This window comes from Schistocerca serialis, chromosome 9 (assembly GCF_023864345.2).
Source record: "Schistocerca serialis cubense isolate TAMUIC-IGC-003099 chromosome 9, iqSchSeri2.2, whole genome shotgun sequence".
NCBI lineage: Eukaryota > Metazoa > Arthropoda > Insecta > Orthoptera > Acrididae > Schistocerca > Schistocerca serialis.
This window is the reverse complement of record NC_064646.1, coordinates 100,905,886-100,924,342: the sequence shown is the minus strand read 5'-3', so window position 1 is coordinate 100,924,342 and position 18,457 is coordinate 100,905,886. Positions and strand designations below refer to the sequence as shown.

The 18,457-nt window shown below is 38.3% G+C and overlaps 1 protein-coding gene across 2 annotated transcripts in view; it reads right to left on the bottom strand.

The window, feature by feature from the left end:
• LOC126418615 (jmjC domain-containing histone demethylation protein 1) overlaps positions 1-18,457 on the bottom strand; it is a 130,135-nt gene that overhangs the window by 74,779 nt on the left and 36,899 nt on the right. For both annotated transcript variants that reach the window (XM_050085454.1, XM_050085455.1), the window contains exons 10-11: positions 16,999-17,160; positions 5,143-5,235 (exon numbers count right to left, since the gene is read on the bottom strand). In XM_050085454.1, coding sequence (XP_049941411.1) covers positions 5,143-5,235; positions 16,999-17,160 — 255 coding nt within the window. The remainder of the gene's footprint in view (positions 1-5,142; positions 5,236-16,998; positions 17,161-18,457) is intronic.

Sequence of the window (18,457 nt, the reverse complement as noted above, 5' to 3'; positions counted from 1 at the left end):
AACAGGGAATGAATATATGCAAAATGAGCTAACACTAATGTCTATAGATCAACACAATGAAAGATCCTTCTAAGGGCGCAACACTGTGGAATGAGCTTCATCATTACTTTAACCATGTGTTAACTCCATTTTAACTTGTTATCAAACTGGAGTCCAAGGAATTTTATACACTGCACTTCAATCAGTGTATGAGTGTAAACATTTAATTTTATTGATAAAAGGTCATTACTGCTTATTTCAAATTGCATGACAAGGTTTTTTTTAGGAATACGATTGCTGTTAACTACATGTGTTCAGCTACCATCTGAGCTGCATCTGCTAAAAATGAGTTTAGACCCTTGATTAGTATGCTTGTGTTGATAGCAAGCATTACACTTTTTGAACTGACCTTTAAAGTCATTCTTGATTATTTATGTAGGTTTGAAACACAAATGGGCACAGAACTGATTCCTGTGGCAATCAACGTTATGTTTCCACATTTTGAGGTTTATTCATGCCCGAGATACGGTCTGTGAATGAGATGCTTTGCATTCTGTTATGGAGGAGAGATTCTATCCATGCAGGAGGAATGCCATTAATGACATAAAGCTGATCCCAATGTGAAAGTTGTTTTACTAGGCACTGTCTTATTGCAGTTTGTTTGCCCCTTGTGTTCCTACAAATTTTCAGCTGAGTTATCAAGTCAGATATGAGGGATATTCTGTTAAATGTGAAATTTGAACCACAGTGTAATTTGGCATTTTCACATTAACAAATCATTGCCAGAAGTGAAAGAAGTCATGAGTGGCAGAAGAAATCCTTGTACCTGCAAGGTATTGTACCCCAGATCTGTGGCTTTGTTTAGTCTAGCACTTACCCACAAAACCAAACTCTAACATACTTAGTTACACAAATCTTAAAATACAGGAGGTACATCTACAAGATTACTCTGCAATTCAAAATAAAGTGTCTGGCAGAGGGTTCAATGAACCACCCTCAAGCTGTCTCTCAACTGTTCCACTCTCTATCAGCGCGCGGGAAAAACAAGCACTTAAAATAAGAGAAATCAGGGCTCACACAGAAAAATTTATCATGATGACTATTTCTCCCTATGTAGGTGGGTGCCAACAGAATATTTTCGCAACCAGGGGAGAAAACTGGTGGCTGAAATTTCATGAGAAGATCCTGTCACAGGGAGTTGTAATTTGCTTTCTCTAGTTAACGTCAATGGTACTCAGAGGATCATCAAAAACAGGACACTGATTCTTTCTGGGGTTCCATTTTCTGAATCACAAATCATAATACACACACACACACACACACACACACACACACACACACACACACTCTCTCTCTCTATGCCTATAAACAATGATTTATACTTCGCCAAAGGATCTCACCTTGTGGGTATCTGTACCACCACTGTCCTCTGAAATTTCCTTATTAAAATGATTTGAAACAATTACTATTAAGGCAGCACCTAAACCATATTGTGTCTGGCAAGCGGTGCACACACTTCCCACTAAAGGGCATACATGCAGACAAGGAAAAACAATTCTTGGAGTTTTCCCAGATTTCTCAGTTAAAAATACACTATGCCCTGGGAGAAAGTACATTTTTTCTGTGTGAATGATTTAAATTAATATACATACAAGTATAGCTACAACAAAAGCTAAGCTTTAAAATATGAAGAGCATACAGAAAAAACTCAGGAGAGGAAATCTGAAGTTTCAAGATTACAAGAAACTACCTAAAACAGTCCAATACTGTGTGCAATATTACTGTGATGCACAATTTGACATTTACAGGGGAAATACAAAAGAAAAAAATAACAATTGAAATTTTATGAATAAAGACAATACATGCAAAGAACATACATCTTTGCCACAAAAAGAATGCAGTGTGTCCATCACTTTTTGGTACGCTTTCGTCCCTTCTATATGTTGTTTAGCTTTGGAAGTTTCTTTTTGTTGGTCTTGAAGTTTGGTTCGTTATGTGGTATACTGGAACAGAGATTTTTGTGTGTCTTGACTGCAAATCTGTTTGAGATTCTGAAGGTCTGCACATTTTTCGTAAGATATTGGCGGGGGTTCTAAAAGTATACCCCCTAGTTATCCGTAAAACAGTCTTGATTTAACTTAGAAAAGAATCATATTACAAAACACACTTTATGTCCTCCATGAGGCCATAAGAATTCATCATGTTCCTGCAATTGAAACTCAGGCTGGATGTGAACTTTAAGACTACAACAACATTCCAAATCTACTGGTGTCCAGGTTCCATTGTAAGGAGTTCCATATTTGAACAACATATCTTCCTTCACAACCACAGCTTCTCATATGTTCAAATAATGCTTCTCTTTGTAAAAAGATTTTAAAAACGTTGTCGAACCTTATTTTCTTGCTAAACACGAATAACTTTGTCAAAGACTTGGACTCACTCTTGAGGTTTCACAAGCCTAAATCCAGTCTTTTGGTAAATCTGGAGTAGTTTTCTGTTTTATCAAACCTAAGTTTTTACTATATTCCATGTAAGAGTCTCCTCTTATTGAATGTACTATTTTGGTACTATCTAATCTTTTCTGTCCTGAGTGTGAATCACTGTACGTTACAACACCACTTACTTTTGGTCCAAGGATTTCACTCACATAACTGTGCAAAAAACTAAACTCATTTGACCATTTACTCCCTACATCTTCAGCATAAGTACAAAATACTGCATCACTCTCAGACATTTGATGAATGTTGAAACTGTAAAACCATAATGGATGCTTGTAACAAACATCATTAGTGCGATACTTGACAAGGGTAGGTTTTTCCTTTTTTCTTTTTAGTCCACGCACACAGCTTCATTTTCATCTATCTTATGACTTGCACTGCCTTTCACTTTCTCGAATACAATGTAACATCCCTTAGCTTATGAACCTGGTCTGGTCTTTCATGCAAAGTACTTAAATTGATTTTTAATTTCTAACTTTTCTTTTTCAGAGATATTTTATTAAAGCTTTGCATTCATTCAAACCTTTTACTGCTGCTTATACTTTGCCACATATTAATCAGGTATCAGTACACTGGTCTCCACTGATAAACATTTTCCAATATGTCCCGTATGCAACAGGAAGTGCATGGTATTTTTCTTTGTATAACTCACGACATTTTTTTTGTTCATAGTCTTCTTGAAGGTATATTCTTTCTGTCTCTCTCCCTTGTCATTGTGGGTCTCTCTTCCCTTAAATGCCTCTATGTGGCTTATAACAGCTGCCTCCTTTCTTTGGATAGTTTCCAAGGTCTGTTAGCAAGCATGCCTCTCCCGTCTTTAGGAGATATTCCAGTATCATTCAGACATGACTATATAGCCTGCAGTCTGCACTTTGTTATTTCATGCCAAGCAATGAAGGCTTTTCAGTAAACAGGAATTTCACTCATCATATCACTTAGTTTTACAATGAGTCAGAATAAGTGATCTCTGGCATTGGAATTGTGATGCCTAGACCTTCTACAAAGGGCGTTCAAAAAGTTTTGCACAGTAGTCTCTATTTTTTTTTTATTTTTTACAGGAGGAGAATGAAATTTTTTGTGAACGTACTTGGAACACTTAGCTATAAGTTGGTATATATAAGTATTTTCTTTTATTTACAGGTGAGCCATAACGGACCATGAAGTAGATGTCAGGTTGCGACAATGGTCGGTGGTGGAGTTCCTCTTCAAGACTGGCAATGACTCTGCCACATCAATTCACAGGAAGTTGCTCCCCGCGTATGAGGAGTACACAGTGGATCGCAGCAGTACGCAGTGGTGGTTGCAGAGGTTCAAAGAAGGTGATTTCTCTCCACTGGACGATCCACAATGCGGTAGACCACCGACGGCAGTGAGCGAATGTGAATAAGGATCAAATCATAGAAAGTGTCAGATGTGTGATAACACAACAGCTTGCTGAAATGACCCATTTGTCACTGAGTAGTGTGGTATCACTGGTACAGTCACTAGGGTACAGAAAAATCCGTGCACGTTGGGTGCCTAGATTATTGGCACGAGAAACGAAAATGATGAGGAAGAATGTGTGCGAGGGTCTCATGAAGACCTTTACTGAAAAGTGGAAACAGTGTTTTGACTGAGTCATTACCCAAGATGAAACACGGTTACTTTTGTCCGAACCTGAGAGCAAAATCCAATCCATGGAGTGGCGTCACAAGGGTTCCCCTCGGAAGAAGAAACTAAGACTTTTACCAACAGCAGGCCAAAAGGTGATCGCCTCCTTCTTCTGGGATCAGTGTGGTGTCATTTTCATTGACTTTTTTGGAACCTGGTTCCACAATTAACCGGGGACATGTCTGCTTGTGTCTGTATATGTGTGGATGGATGTGTGTGTGTGTGTGTGTGTGTGTGTGTGTGTGTGTGTGCGTGTGCGCGCGCGCGCGCGCGCGCGCGCGCGCGCGCGAGCGCGCGAGTGTATACCCGTCCTTTTTTCCCCCTAAGGTAAGTCTTTCCGCTCCCGGGATTGGAATGACTCCTTACCCTCTCCCTTAAAACCCACATCCTTTCGTCTTTCCCTCTCCTTCCCTCTTTCCTGATGAGGCAACAGTTTGTTGCGAAAGCTTGAATTTTGTGTGTATGTTTGTGTGTCTGTCGACCTGCCAGCACTTTCATTTGGTAAGTCACATCATCATCTTTGTTTTTAGATATATATTTCCTACGTGGAATGTTTCCCTCTATTTTTTTTATATATATATATATATATATATATATATATATATATATATATATATATATATATACACACACACCAGATTGAAGTTCTTTTCAACTGTTTTGAGAAATAAATGGACGAGTGCAGCGTGCAGCTTTTCAACGTTTACAAGGAGTTGCAGAACACTGTAATTGGTTGAGCTGACTAGCAAGTATCTTCTATGACATCATAGAAAACCACTGCATGGCAGATTTACGTATCATTTATGCAACAATGTGAAGACATACACATAACTTGTACATAATTACTGCAAATAAAAATTTTACCATACCAAACTCAATTCATTTTGCAGTTTGTCAAATACCGAAATACAAAACTTGTCCTTACACTGATGTACACTGCAGAATAATAATGTAATTTCTAAGAAAACTAGCACAATAGCAAAATGAATGAATACATGAATCTTTCCATGCTTACCCTATATTCAACATTCTTCCCTTCCTTACAGCATTTCGGACATTCCCAGCTGTTTGGAAGATCTTCATTAACAATACCTTCTGTATCTGGTATCTGGAAACACATAAGAATTGCAATAAAACTAAGTAAGAATGTAATTTCTCTGCAGAACTTTTCTATAAAAACATCAGTTACAACAACAAATCTGCTATAATGTCGTGATTTCTGTGCTACAGCTATATTCCTCATAAGGAACATACTTCTCGACGTTGCTTAATATGACAAGTGTAAATAAGTGTACCTCGTATATAACATCATTTTCAGCCTGAGTTAGCAACAAGATTTTCCAAGAACCAGTGTACTGTAGAACGAAGTCTGTTGCTGTAATATTGAAACCTTCTCTGCTTTTCCAACAATAGGTTGAGGTGCACTATAGACTCTTCGCCTTATTGTTACCCTTGTGCATTCATAGTACAGCAGTGGTGACAGACTTCATCAACAGTACATGTGATGTCAGTTTCCATAACAATTTGTTATGATGTGCACACATTTTAGAACACCACGGTCAGTTCAAGAGCAGTTTTAACGGTGAAAGAAAAAGTGAAACTCATTCATGACATTGAGAATAGAGCTAAAAAGGTTGATGTTTTTCACCAATTTTGCCTTGTACATTCCACAGTCCAAATGATTTGGAGGATATAATTTTACTGTGTGTGAACAAAAGGGATGTAAAATTAAGCAGTTACGAAAAGATAATGGAGTAACATGGATGAAGTGCTGCTTAAGTGGTTTAAGCAACAGTGAAGCATCAATTCACCCATTAGTGGACCTATCCTTATGGTGAAAGCAGAATTTGCCAAGAAATTAAAAGATGAATTTTTGTACAGCAATGGCTGGATTGACAGATTCAGGCACGTCACTGCATTATTTGTAGCAAAGTGAGCAGTGAAGCCAACAGCGTGAATACTGAAACAATCCAATAACGGCTGATTACCATGTGGCTTACATAATTTGTGAAGGATATGCAGACTGTGATATCTTTAATGCAGATGTGACTGGCTTTTTCTTTAAATTGACACCTGACAAACCTTTGAAATTCAAGGGCAAAAAATGTGTGTATGGCAAGTTGTCTAACAAATGAATAACAGTTCTGGAAGAAAAACTTGCTTGTGATAGGTAAATCAAAAATCCTAGGTGCTTTAAGTGTGTAAAGAAACTGCCAGTGCACTACGGTGCTAGTAGAAAATCTTGGATGACCCCTGAACTCTTTGAAGTTGAAATAAGGCGTTGGGATCAGAAACTTAGAAGTCAGTAAAGGAAAATATTTGTTCTTGTTGTTAACTGTCAAGCACATCCTGCTTGTTTTTCTTCCTGCAAATACAACAAGCTTACTGCAGCTACAATGCACTGAGAATTAGTCTATTACACTGATGGGTGCGAACAGATGTATTACCAAAGCTTGGAGTCATGTCGCAGCCCAAACCATCAAGAACTGTTTCAGTCATGCGGTAATTACAACTGAAGGAATAAATGCCACTGAAACTGAAGACACATTTGATGACACTGATGATCTGCCACGGTCAGAAATCAACTACGATATTCTCAATCTCTGCGACTATGAAATGTATGCAACAATAGATGATGACTTTGTAACAACTGAAGCAAAAACTGAAGAAATTGCAAATGAAGTAACGAATCAGGGCCACAGTGAGGGAGATGAAGAAGAAGATGAAGAAGAAGAAGAAGAAGAAGAAGAAGAAGAAAGAAAGAAAGTGCCTTTCCCTACTGTGAGTGATGGTTTAGGAGCCATTACAATTGTGAACCTGTTCTATGAAGCTATGGGAGGGAGCAATGAAATTGCAAATCCAGTAATGAACATAGAACATAATTTAGGAAATGTGTACTGGGTAAATGGATAGCACAGTAAAATGACTTCAGTAATTCACACCTAAGTAAAGATGTTTGGTGAGTACTCAACATACTGCTGTATATAGTGTATTCATGTAAGCTTCAGAATGAATACTGTATAAAATAAAACAATGCTAAATAAATTTGTTCTTTTACATTTGCCAACAGAATAGACTGAAAATCTGAATCTCAATTGCACTCGTTTACAACAAAATAACTTTCAAGGTCCTTTGAAAGTTGTTATAGCAAGGTTCCATGGTACAGTGAAACCTCTTTATAACGTTCCTCCATATAATGTTTTCCTCTATGTTACGTCCGTAAAGCCCATATAAACAATGTTAAATTTTCCTCTTTACTGCGTTTGCTCTATATTACAGTTTCCTCCATGTAACGCTCATATTTTTGGAACCCTGGTCAATTATTTGCCTCTTATAACATTTAAGTGACTGGATGTAGACGCATCGTTTTCCGTTCTATGGTTTCACAGTTTGCACCGGCTCGGAAAGCCCGCGCTCAGCGTATTTCATATGTCAGCGGCAAAAACCAGTCACGTGACATGTGACGCACATTCTGCTTGCGATCTTTTTGGCGCCATTTCAGTCGATGCTTTGTATTAGTACATAGTAGCGTGTTGTGTGAGCTGAGCGGGAAACAGTTCGTGTGCCTAGTAAGTGTGTGTCTTCGATATAACGTTTTTTTAAAGCTTTCATCAGTGGACATGAGTGAAAAGCGGAAGCATATTTCTCTGGAAGAGAAGGTTTCTATTATTAAAAAAGTGGGGGCATCTCCTGGGGTGAGTCGCGTGGAACTAGCGAAGCAATTGGGACTGGCCCCTTCGACACTCAACACTATTATGAAAAACAGATCGTCGATAATGGAAGGGTTTGAGAATTGTGGAAATTCGAAACGTATGCGTTTGAAACAATCGACTTACGACGAAATGGAGAAAGTTTTATTAACTTGGTTTCAGCAAGCACGTGCTGCAAACATTCCTATAAACGGAACTGTTTTGAAGGAGAAGGCGCTTCAAATATCACTGCAGTTAGGAATGGACAATTTTAAGGCATCCAATGGATGGATTGATAAATTTTGACAGCATCATGGTGTTTGTACAAATCGGAATGTGGAGAAAGTAAAAGTGTGGACGAACCAACTGTAGCTCAGTGGATGCAGACTCTCCCTAATCTGATACAGGGCTACAAACTGCGTGACATTTATAACGCTGACGAAACCGGCATGTTTTTTTAATTTAATGCCGGATAAGACATTTACTTTTCGTGGGGAAAATTGCCATGGCGGTAAGAAGAGCAAGGAACGTCTTACCGTTTTGTTGTGTACAAACGCTGATGGCAGTGAAAAACTGAAACCTTTGGTTATCGGGAAGCCAAAAAATCCGAGGTGCTTCAAAAACATTTCCACGTTTCCGTGCAAATATACAAACAATGCCAAGGCATGGATGACGAGTGAAATATTTTTACGTTTTCTAAGAGAATTTGACGCCAAAATGGGGAGTGCTGCAAGAAAAGTGTTGCTGTTTGTGGATAGATGTGCGGCACATCCACCAGACGTACCCTTTCTGAGAAATGTTAAAGTAGTTTTCCTGCCACCCAACCGCACCAGCCGTCTGCACCCTTTGGACTTGAGCATAATACACGCCCTTAAGGTTAAATATAGGACAGCCCTTGTAAAATAGGCCTTGAATTTGATGGACCAAAGAAAACCGGGAAGCCAGCAAAGCTCACAACTGAAACTGAACATTTTACAGGTAATAAATTTAATTATGTATTCTTGGAGGGAAGTAAGTGCTGAAACTATTAAAAACTGTTTCACAAAAGCGGGATTCTGTGAGAATGAGATGGCAGCTCCTGTGGAAGAAGTTGCAAGTGATTTGCAAGAGTTTCACCAATTAATAGGCAGTGATTCTGTCACTTTTGAGGACTTTGTGGCTGTGGATGACAACGTGGTAACCACAGGAGTACAAAGTATTGAGGAGCTGACTGCAGAGAGAAGCTTGGAGAGTAATAGTGGTAGTGAAAGTGACAGTGACAAGGAAGATGACCCTGTGCCCTCATATACTAAGGCAGCTGAAGCCTTTGAAACATTCAGGAGATACATGATGGCCCATAGACTTGAGGACAGAACAGTAGTTCAACTTGCTCATTTGGAGCAAGAAATGATTGCCATAGAGTCTAGGAGAAACAGAAAACAAGCAAGCCTGCTTGAATATTTAAAAAAATTATAGGTATGTTATTTTCAGATTGCTTAGGTTCCTAGAGTTTTGTGCAAATTTAAGTTCCATTTGATAATTTAATTATTGAAGTAATTTTTTTGTAACTAATTCTTTTTTAATCTGTGCAATTTACTGTGTTTTTATGTAATATGTTCAGTATATCATAAGCAAAATTTGGCTCATATTCTATAATTGGGTCAACTGAAGAATGGGATACCACCTGTCAGCTTTGGAGAATGATGTCAATCTTAAGAATCTGTTATAACTTTTTACTGTACAAACTGATCCATTTACTTTCACCCATCCACCTAACGAGCCCCATGTTTTAATTAAAAAAGCTAATCAGTTGATACATTGATCATTTGCAATGAATATGATATGTTGTGAACCCCCCCATGAACCATGGACCTTGCCGTTGGTGGGGAGGCTTGCGTGCCTCAGCGATACAGATAGCCGTACCGTAGGTGCAACCACAACGGAGGGGTATCTGTTGAGAGGCCAGACAAACGTGTGGTTCCTGAAGAGGGGCAGCAGCCTTTTCAGTTGTGGCAAGGGCAACAGTCTGGATGATTGACTGATCTGGCCTTGTAACAATAACCAAAACGGCCTTGCTGTGCTGGTACTGCGAACGGCTGAAAGCAAGGGGAAACTACAGCCGTAATTTTTCCCGAGGGCATGCAGCTTTACTGTATGATTACATGATGATGGCGTCCTCTTGGGTAAAATATTCCGGAGGTAAAATAGTCCCCCATTCGGATCTCCGGGCGAGGACTACTCAAGAGGATGTCGTTATCAGGAGAAAGAAAACTGGCGTTCTACGGATCGGAGCGTGGAATGTCAGATCCCTTAATCGGGCAGGTAGGTTAGAAAATTTAAAAAGGGAAATGGATAGGTTGAAGTTAGATATAGTGGGAATTAGTGAAGTTCGGTGGCAGGAGGAACAAGACTTCTGGTCAGGTGACTACAGGGTTATAAACACAAAATCAAATAGGGGTAATGCAGGAGTAGGTTTAATAATGAATAGGAAAATAGGAATGCGGGTAAGCTACTACAAACAGCATAGTGAACGCATTATTGTGACCAAGATAGATACGAAGCCCACGCCTACTACAGTAGTACAAGTTTATATGCCAACTAGCTCTGCAGATGACGAAGAAATTGAAGAAATGTATGATGAAATAAAAGAAATTATTCAGATTGTGAAGGGAGACGAAAATTTAATAGTCATGGGTGACTGGAATTCGAGTGTAGGAAAAGGGAGAGAAGGAAACATAGTAGGTGAATATGGATTGGGGGACAGAAATGAAAGAGGAAGCCGCCTGGTCGAATTTTGCACAGAGCACAACATAATCATAACTAACACTTGGTTTAAGAATCATGAAAGAAGGTTGTATACATGGAAGAACCCTGGAGATACTAAAAGGTATCAGATAGATTATATAATGGTAAGACAGAGATTTAGGAATCAGGTTTTAAATTGCAAGACATTTCCAGGGGCAGATGTGGACTCTGACCACAATCTATTGGTTATGACCTGTAGATTAAAACTAAAGAAACTGCAAAAAGGAGGGAATTTAAGGAGATGGGACCTGGATAAACTAAAAGAACCAGAGGTTGTACAGAGATTCAGGGAGAGCATAAGGGAGCAATTGACAGGAATGGGGGAAATAAATACAGTAGAAGAAGAATGGGTAGCTTTGAGGGATGAAGTAGTGAAGGCAGCAGAGGATCAAGTAGGTAAAAAGACGAGGGCTAGTAGAAATCCTTGGGTAACAGAAGAAATATTGAATTTAATTGATGAAAGGAGAAAATATAAAAATGCAGTAAGTGAAACAGGCAAAAAGGAATACAAACGTCTCAAAAATGAGATCGACAGGAAGTGCAAAATGGCTAAGCAGGGATGGCTAGAGGACAAATGTAAGGATGTAGAGGCCTATCTCACTAGGGGTAAGATAGATACCGCCTACAGGAAAATTAAAGAGACCTTTGGAGATACGAGAACGGCTTGTATGAATATCAAGAGCTCAGATGGAAACCCAGTTCTAAGCAAAGAAGGGAAAGCAGAAAGGTGGAAGGAGTATATAGAGGGTCTATACAAGGGCGATGTACTTGAGGACAATATTATGGAAATGGAAGAGGATGTAGATGAAGATGAAATGGGAGATATGATACTGCGTGAAGAGTTTGACAGAGCACTGAAAGACCTGAGTCGAAACAAGGCCCCCGGAGTAGACAATATTCCATTGGAACTACTGACGGCCGTGGGAGAGCCAGTCCTGACAAAACTCTACCATCTGGTGTGCAAGATGTATGAAACAGGCGAAATACCCTCAGACTTCAAGAAGAATATAATAATTCCAATCCCAAAGAAAGCAGGTGTTGACAGATGTGAAAATTACCGAACTATCAGCTTAATAAGTCACAGCTGCAAAATACTAACACGAATTCTTTACAGACGAATGGAGAAACTAGTAGAAGCCAACCTCGGGGAAGATCAGTTTGGATTCCGTAGAAACACTGGAACACGTGAGGCAATACTGACCTTACGACTTATCTTAGAAGAAAGATTAAGGAAAGGCAAACCTACGTTTCTAGCATTTGTAGACTTAGAGAAAGCTTTTGACAATGTTGACTGGAATACTCTCTTTCAAATTCTAAAGGTGGCACGGGTAAAATACAGGGAGCGAAAGGCTATTTACAATTTGTACAGAAACAAGATGACAGTTATAAGAGTCGAGGGACATGAAAGGGAAGCAGTTGTTGGGAAGGGAGTAAGACAGGGTTGTAGCCTCTCCCCAATGTCGTTCAATCTGTATATTGAGCAAGCAGTAAAGGAAACAAAAGAAAAATTCGGAGTAGGTATTAAAATTCATGGAGAAGAAATAAAAACTTTGAGGTTCGCCGATGACATTGTAATTCTGTCAGAGACAGCAAAGGACTTGGAAGAGCAGTTGAATGGAATGGACAGTGTCTTGAAAGGAGGATATAAGATGAACATCAACAAAAGCAAAACAAGGATAATGGAATGTAGTCTAATTAAGTCGGGTGATGCTGAGGGAATTAGATTAGGAAATGAGGCACTTAAAGTAGTAAAGGAGTTTTGCTATTTGGGGAGCAAAATAACTGATGATGGTTGAAGTAGAGAGGATATAAAATGTAGGCTGGCAATGGCAAGGAAAGCGTTTCTGAAGAAGAGAAATTTGTTAACATTCAGTATAGATTTAAGTGTCAGGAAGTCATTTCTGAAAGTATTCGTATGGAGTGTAGCCATGTATGGAAGTGAAACATGGATGATAAATAGTTTGGACAAGAAGAGAATAGAAGCTTTCGAAATGTGGTGCTACAGAAGAATGCTGAAGATTAGATGGGTAGATCACATAACTAATGAGGAAGTATTGAATAGGATTGGGGAGAAGAGAAGTTTGTGGCACAACTTGACCAGAAGAAGGGATCGGTTGGTAGGACATGTTCTGAGGCATCAAGGGATCACCAATTTAGTATTGGAGGGCAGCGTGGAGGGTAAAAATCATAGAGGGAGACCAAGAGATGAATACACTAAGCAGATTCAGAAGGATGTAGGTTGCAGTAGGTACTGGGAGATGAAAAAGCTTGCACAGGATAGAGTAGCATGGAGAGCTGCATCAAACCAGTCTCAGGACTGAAGACCACAACAAAAACAACATGTTGTGAAAATTTAAAATGCCATCTATGGCACCATTTGTCAAAACTGATTAGTGGTATCCTGATCTTCAGTAATGCCCTATAATTATTATTTGGAAGCCTTCCTCTTTATAGTGTTTTCCTCTATACAGTGTTCAGAATTTGTGGTCCCTTGAAAAACATTATATAGAGGTTTCACTGTATATCAATCCGTTAACTTGAATAGTATCAGTACCAACAATTATCTACAAGACTGTCTTACAGAAGCTTCACTAAATGAATTCAAGAGACTTCCTACACAGTTAAAAGGCTATTTATGACTGAAAAAGTTGTGGGATTAGGCAATCAGATTCTGAATGTGTAAATGTTATAGTTCTCATAGAATGTTCTTTACAAACAACCAACTACACTGAAATCCCACTTATACATTTTTCAAGTGACACTACGAAAATGATGTAAAATGCAGGAAAATGTATAATGTGGAAAATAACTTTTTAAGGGGTAAAAGTTACATATAGGACGCCCCTTGCATTTTCACACTTTTTGTACATTTAATGTACATAATAAGCATCAAAATACTTACAAAATACTCATCAGGGACTTATTTATTATCGGAAAAATGTTATCTGAATTTTTTTATGCATTTAGCCACTAGTGTAACTGGAACTGCTAATTGCCTAGAAAGTAGAAACACTTTGACTTACTTTTATACCTCATAATCAATGTATTCGAAATGCCTTCAAGTGTCATTCATGATTTAAATAATGAAACACTGCAGTAGTTATGTATTTTTTTAATGCTTGGTGTGACATGTTTCAAAAAATTATTGTCAATGTCAAGTGCAAATATTTACATAATTATTTTGTGCGGTGTCTGCATATGTGTTGTTCTGTGTTTCTTGTGCTGCAGTCATCTTTGGGGCTATAAGGTACTGTGCCTCCTCAGTTATGCAGAAAACCACACACGCGCAAACTATCACTTGTGTAGTTTGTTTGTGAAACATAAACAAAAAATACTTACGAAAATATTTGCACCTGACGAGAAAAATCTTCAAAACATGTCTTGCTAACCATAGTAAAATACATAAATGGTGCTGTGTTTAAACCAAAAATATCTGAGCAACACAGAGAAAGCGAAAGTGTCTACTATCACTCCAAATGGCCAAACAATGAGACACATGAAATATGCAGTCGAGTAATAAAAAGGTACCACGTCACGAAAGTCACAACAAACGTGAAGCTCCACATATGCTGCACAGACAGTTTAAAAACCATTACGATTGGTCATGATACCTGTTTTCAAACTAAAGAGTTTAGAATTTAGCCTCCTTGATTTGAATGAACCTATAGTCCGTTCATCATAAGACTAAACGTCATGTAAACATTACACTATGTATTATTCTGCATTTGCTGGAACCTCATTGGATTTTGTTTCACGTGGAATGGAAGCCAAGCTGTCTCGAGTACAGTCAAGTATGATAAGGACGATAAGTTTTATGCTGTGCATTATGTGTACATCGGCTCAGCGATGATAAGGGGTAACAGCTTTACCAGTGCATTTAACTTGGACAGCACTGGCCAGGCAAGTGATACAACTAACCTGCAGTGATGTCAACAGCTGCAGTAAAGACGTAAAAAGAGATGAACAGAGAAACAATATAGCTTTGAATGTCATTAAATTTTTAAACAGAAGAAAATAATATATGGCAAAACTCAGGCAATACACTTCTTAGATGACCAGACAGAAAACACAACATGCACTCGATCTTAGCTAATATAGTACTGTAACTAAGAACAAGAGTGATGAAAATTCCCGAAATTAACAAGGGTAATTATTCTGCATCAGCTACACGTGGCATAAAAGTGCACCACTGATTTCCCATGTAGTTAAATATTGAAGCCACTGAAGGTGTTACAGTCAGCTATCTGGTAATCTCTGAACTCCTTCCCTATCACATCAGACTGCGAGGAATATGGTACATTCCAGTATTGCTACGTTAATAATGAGGTGATCAGCAACAGAAACCCAAGCACCAAAAAATTCACATTTCTTCCTCCTATTTTATGACGTGCTGTTCTGCATTTCGCAATCATTTGGCAGAAACAAATCTTCGTGCATTAGTTGCAGTACATTGCAGCTTAAATGTCTTGTTATTTCTCACAACAAATTTATTAATTTGGCTCCGGGTCAATTCTGTTGGATTCAGGTTGCAGTGTTACAGTGACAACTGTAAATATGCAGCATTTGTACAGTGTGTTCGCCACTGTGAAAATTGTTTGCCACGTTTCTACGATGGGTATCACTCTGGATCGTGTGAAACCACATCTCGTCTACAAAATAATCAGCATATACAAATAAATAGTATTTTTTTTCCATTTCCTCCAAACAATTTAACTGTGTTATATTTCCTAACTTCAACAATCTTTAACAATCTTTTATAAAATATCAGTAATTAAGAATGTACATTTGCAATGGCAACCAGAATTTTGTGCGCAACATGTAATTAGAAACTAGACGATGTGCATTTTTCTTGAAAAACGATGGTTAAATATGAGTTAATTAACATATATTTGATGAATTTCATATTTTAGTGATTTATGTATTCAAAATGAAACAATACTTGTTAACTACAACAAGTTTCGAAGTGCCACCTGCTAGGGTACGTGATTATCATACCTAGACGCCACTGTTTACACAGTGCACATAACAAATACATTTTTCTTATATTTAGTACATAGTGTTTCTCAAGAAAATGAAAGCTGATTTTTCTCCACAATCTTATGAAAAACATTAAGAAAAACCTGTTTCTTGCCATTAACAGTGTTCTGCATGCATTTCACCATGAAACAGAAAGCAGTGTCATCCACTTTCACAGAATATGAGAACGGCGAGACAATCAGAGCACAAGTAGCATTTACAGAGACGGTGACTGCACACAATTTTTGAAATAAGAATTACGTAACTCAAGTATGATTAAGAAAAACATTGATGGCTGTTAATACACCAGAATGTCTTAAAAGGTTCTTTTACAGTGACATAGTAATAAGATATCTAACACATAAGCTGGGCCTACTTCTAAGAGCGTAACAGCACCAATGCACGACAGCTATGGCTGCTGACCAATCACGACATTTGTGTTTGTTTGCATAAGGTTTATTCTCATGATGAATGAAGTATAGTTACACCTATCAGCCAAAACTTCAGGTAGAAATTCATGCCAACAAGAGATAAAACGTGTATTGTTCCAACTTTTAGCAATTCGGGTCTGCTGAGTACTGTCCTGTTGTCAGAAAACACCATATAATGTTTGTAAACATTATGGAAAGGCCAACATCATGTCAGCATCATTTTAAGTCAATTACTCCATGAACTCTTTTTCATTAAGTGAAAATCACGGGTAAATTATAAATATGTTAACACAAAATCTGGTGTGAATTAACATTGTGAAAATAGACAATTTGATGGGAGCGATAAAAAATGTCGTAAATGGTGGAGAAAGTTAATTCCAGGAACTTAAGAGTGGGGTTATACTGTATTTGGAAAAAAAAAAGAGAGAGCATAAGCCGTCAATGTACACAATGTTGCTATGCAATAAAGATCTTCAAACATAAAACTAAAAATATATATTAAAAAAATTGTTTCTCTCAAACAAGTAAGCATCATATCAGGCTATGACTCCAAGACTTATCTTTTTAAAAATGAAAACACAAATATTACAATACCATCAACTAAAAAACTTGTGTCTCACACTGTAAAACAGTTTACTTAAGTAATTATCTACATAAGTGAACTCAGCAAACATATTTCGTAGAGAGAGAGAGAGAGAGAGAGAGAGAGAGAGAGGAGAAGAAGAAGAAGAAGAATGTGTGTGTGCGCGCATGTATGCGTGCACACAGTTTCAGAATACAGGTGATGTTACAAATAATAACAGCAGTATAATTAGTCAAATACATAGAATCCAATGTTAAAACAGCCCATCGAAAAGGTAAGGTTTAAATGTGATACATATGAAGTGATAAAACTTAAAAAAAGGATTGCTTTCAAAGTAATATTGCAAGAAATACAAATGTGTTACATACTGTCTTTGCTATACAGTCGGGGTGAATGATCTCGTAGCAGATGCAGCATTCCATGAGTGAACTGGGTGCTTCACGATTTGTCTTCGGAATAGGAAGAACAGGTGCTTGGCCCCATCCATCCAGTGCACACATGACACATGCAGCCGTAACGGGCAACATAGGCTGTTGAAGAAAACAGTACTCATGAAACAGGCACACACATTATGCTCTATGTGATTTCTATTTAGTGTTAGCTATGGATAATCTTCTCCCACATGAATGACATACTGAATGAGAGGAAACTGTTTATTCTGATGTCTATAATCAATGTGCACAACACGTAGGTGAAAGAAACTATCATAGCACTGTATCTTTATTAATTAGGAAGATAAAATATACTATATGTAAATTAAAGGCTGCTCACTGCTGTCAGCTGCAACAGGCCATTAAGCAGAATCGGTGACAAGTGAAAGTGTGTGCCGGACCACGATTAGAACTCGGGATCTCCTGCTTACTAGACAGGTGTGGTAACCACTGCGCCATCCGCGACACAGCATTATCGCTGCTGCACGCCTCAAGGCCAATCCACACTCCCCCTGAGTGCCATCTACCCGCAGTCCTTGTCCACTATAATCCTTAATCCTGTTCACTACTCTTAAGATTCCTGCAGGAGGTCAGATGTATCTGTGGATTCGCACGTGAAGAAAGGCGATCCATTGCCCAGCTAGGTTTATCAATTCTATGAATGCACGGTGTCCATTCTTTTGGACAGAAACTGCACATTCATAAAAAAATATACTGTTGACAAAATTTAATTCAGTCTATGGATTAGAGGAAAAGAATGACAGAAGACTGTTGGTTTCAACGTTATGTTTACAAGGTCATAAGAGCCACAGCACAAGCTTACATTGGACAAGGATGGGTAAGCAAACTGGCTGTGCCCTTTTCAAAGGACGCAATCTGAAATTCACCTTTAGGTAAACAACACAAAACATAAATCCAAATGGTGGGATGGGGATTTGAACATCACTCCCCCCTGAATACGAGACCAGTTCTTAATGATTACACCACCACCTCACTCGGAACAACTGGAAGAGAATTACACAGTTTACTAAACCTAAAAAATATTCTACTGTTTTTAGTGGACAAACAGAGTAGGGCCAGTAATCTAGCCTGCCATTGCCAGTAAATATTAGTTACCTGCTAAATACATGTATCTTGAAATATTTTATTAGAGCTATTGTCTTATGATAGGACTGACTTAAATTATTATACACTATGTAATCAAAAATACCCGGACACCCCCCAAAACATACATTTTTCATATTGGATGCATTGTGCTGCCACCTACTGCCAGGTACTCCATATCAGTGACCTCAGCAGTCAACAGACATAATCAGAGCAGTATGGGGCACTTCTTGGAACTCGCGGACTTCGAACATGGTCAGGTGATTGGGTGTCACTTGTGTCATACGTCAGT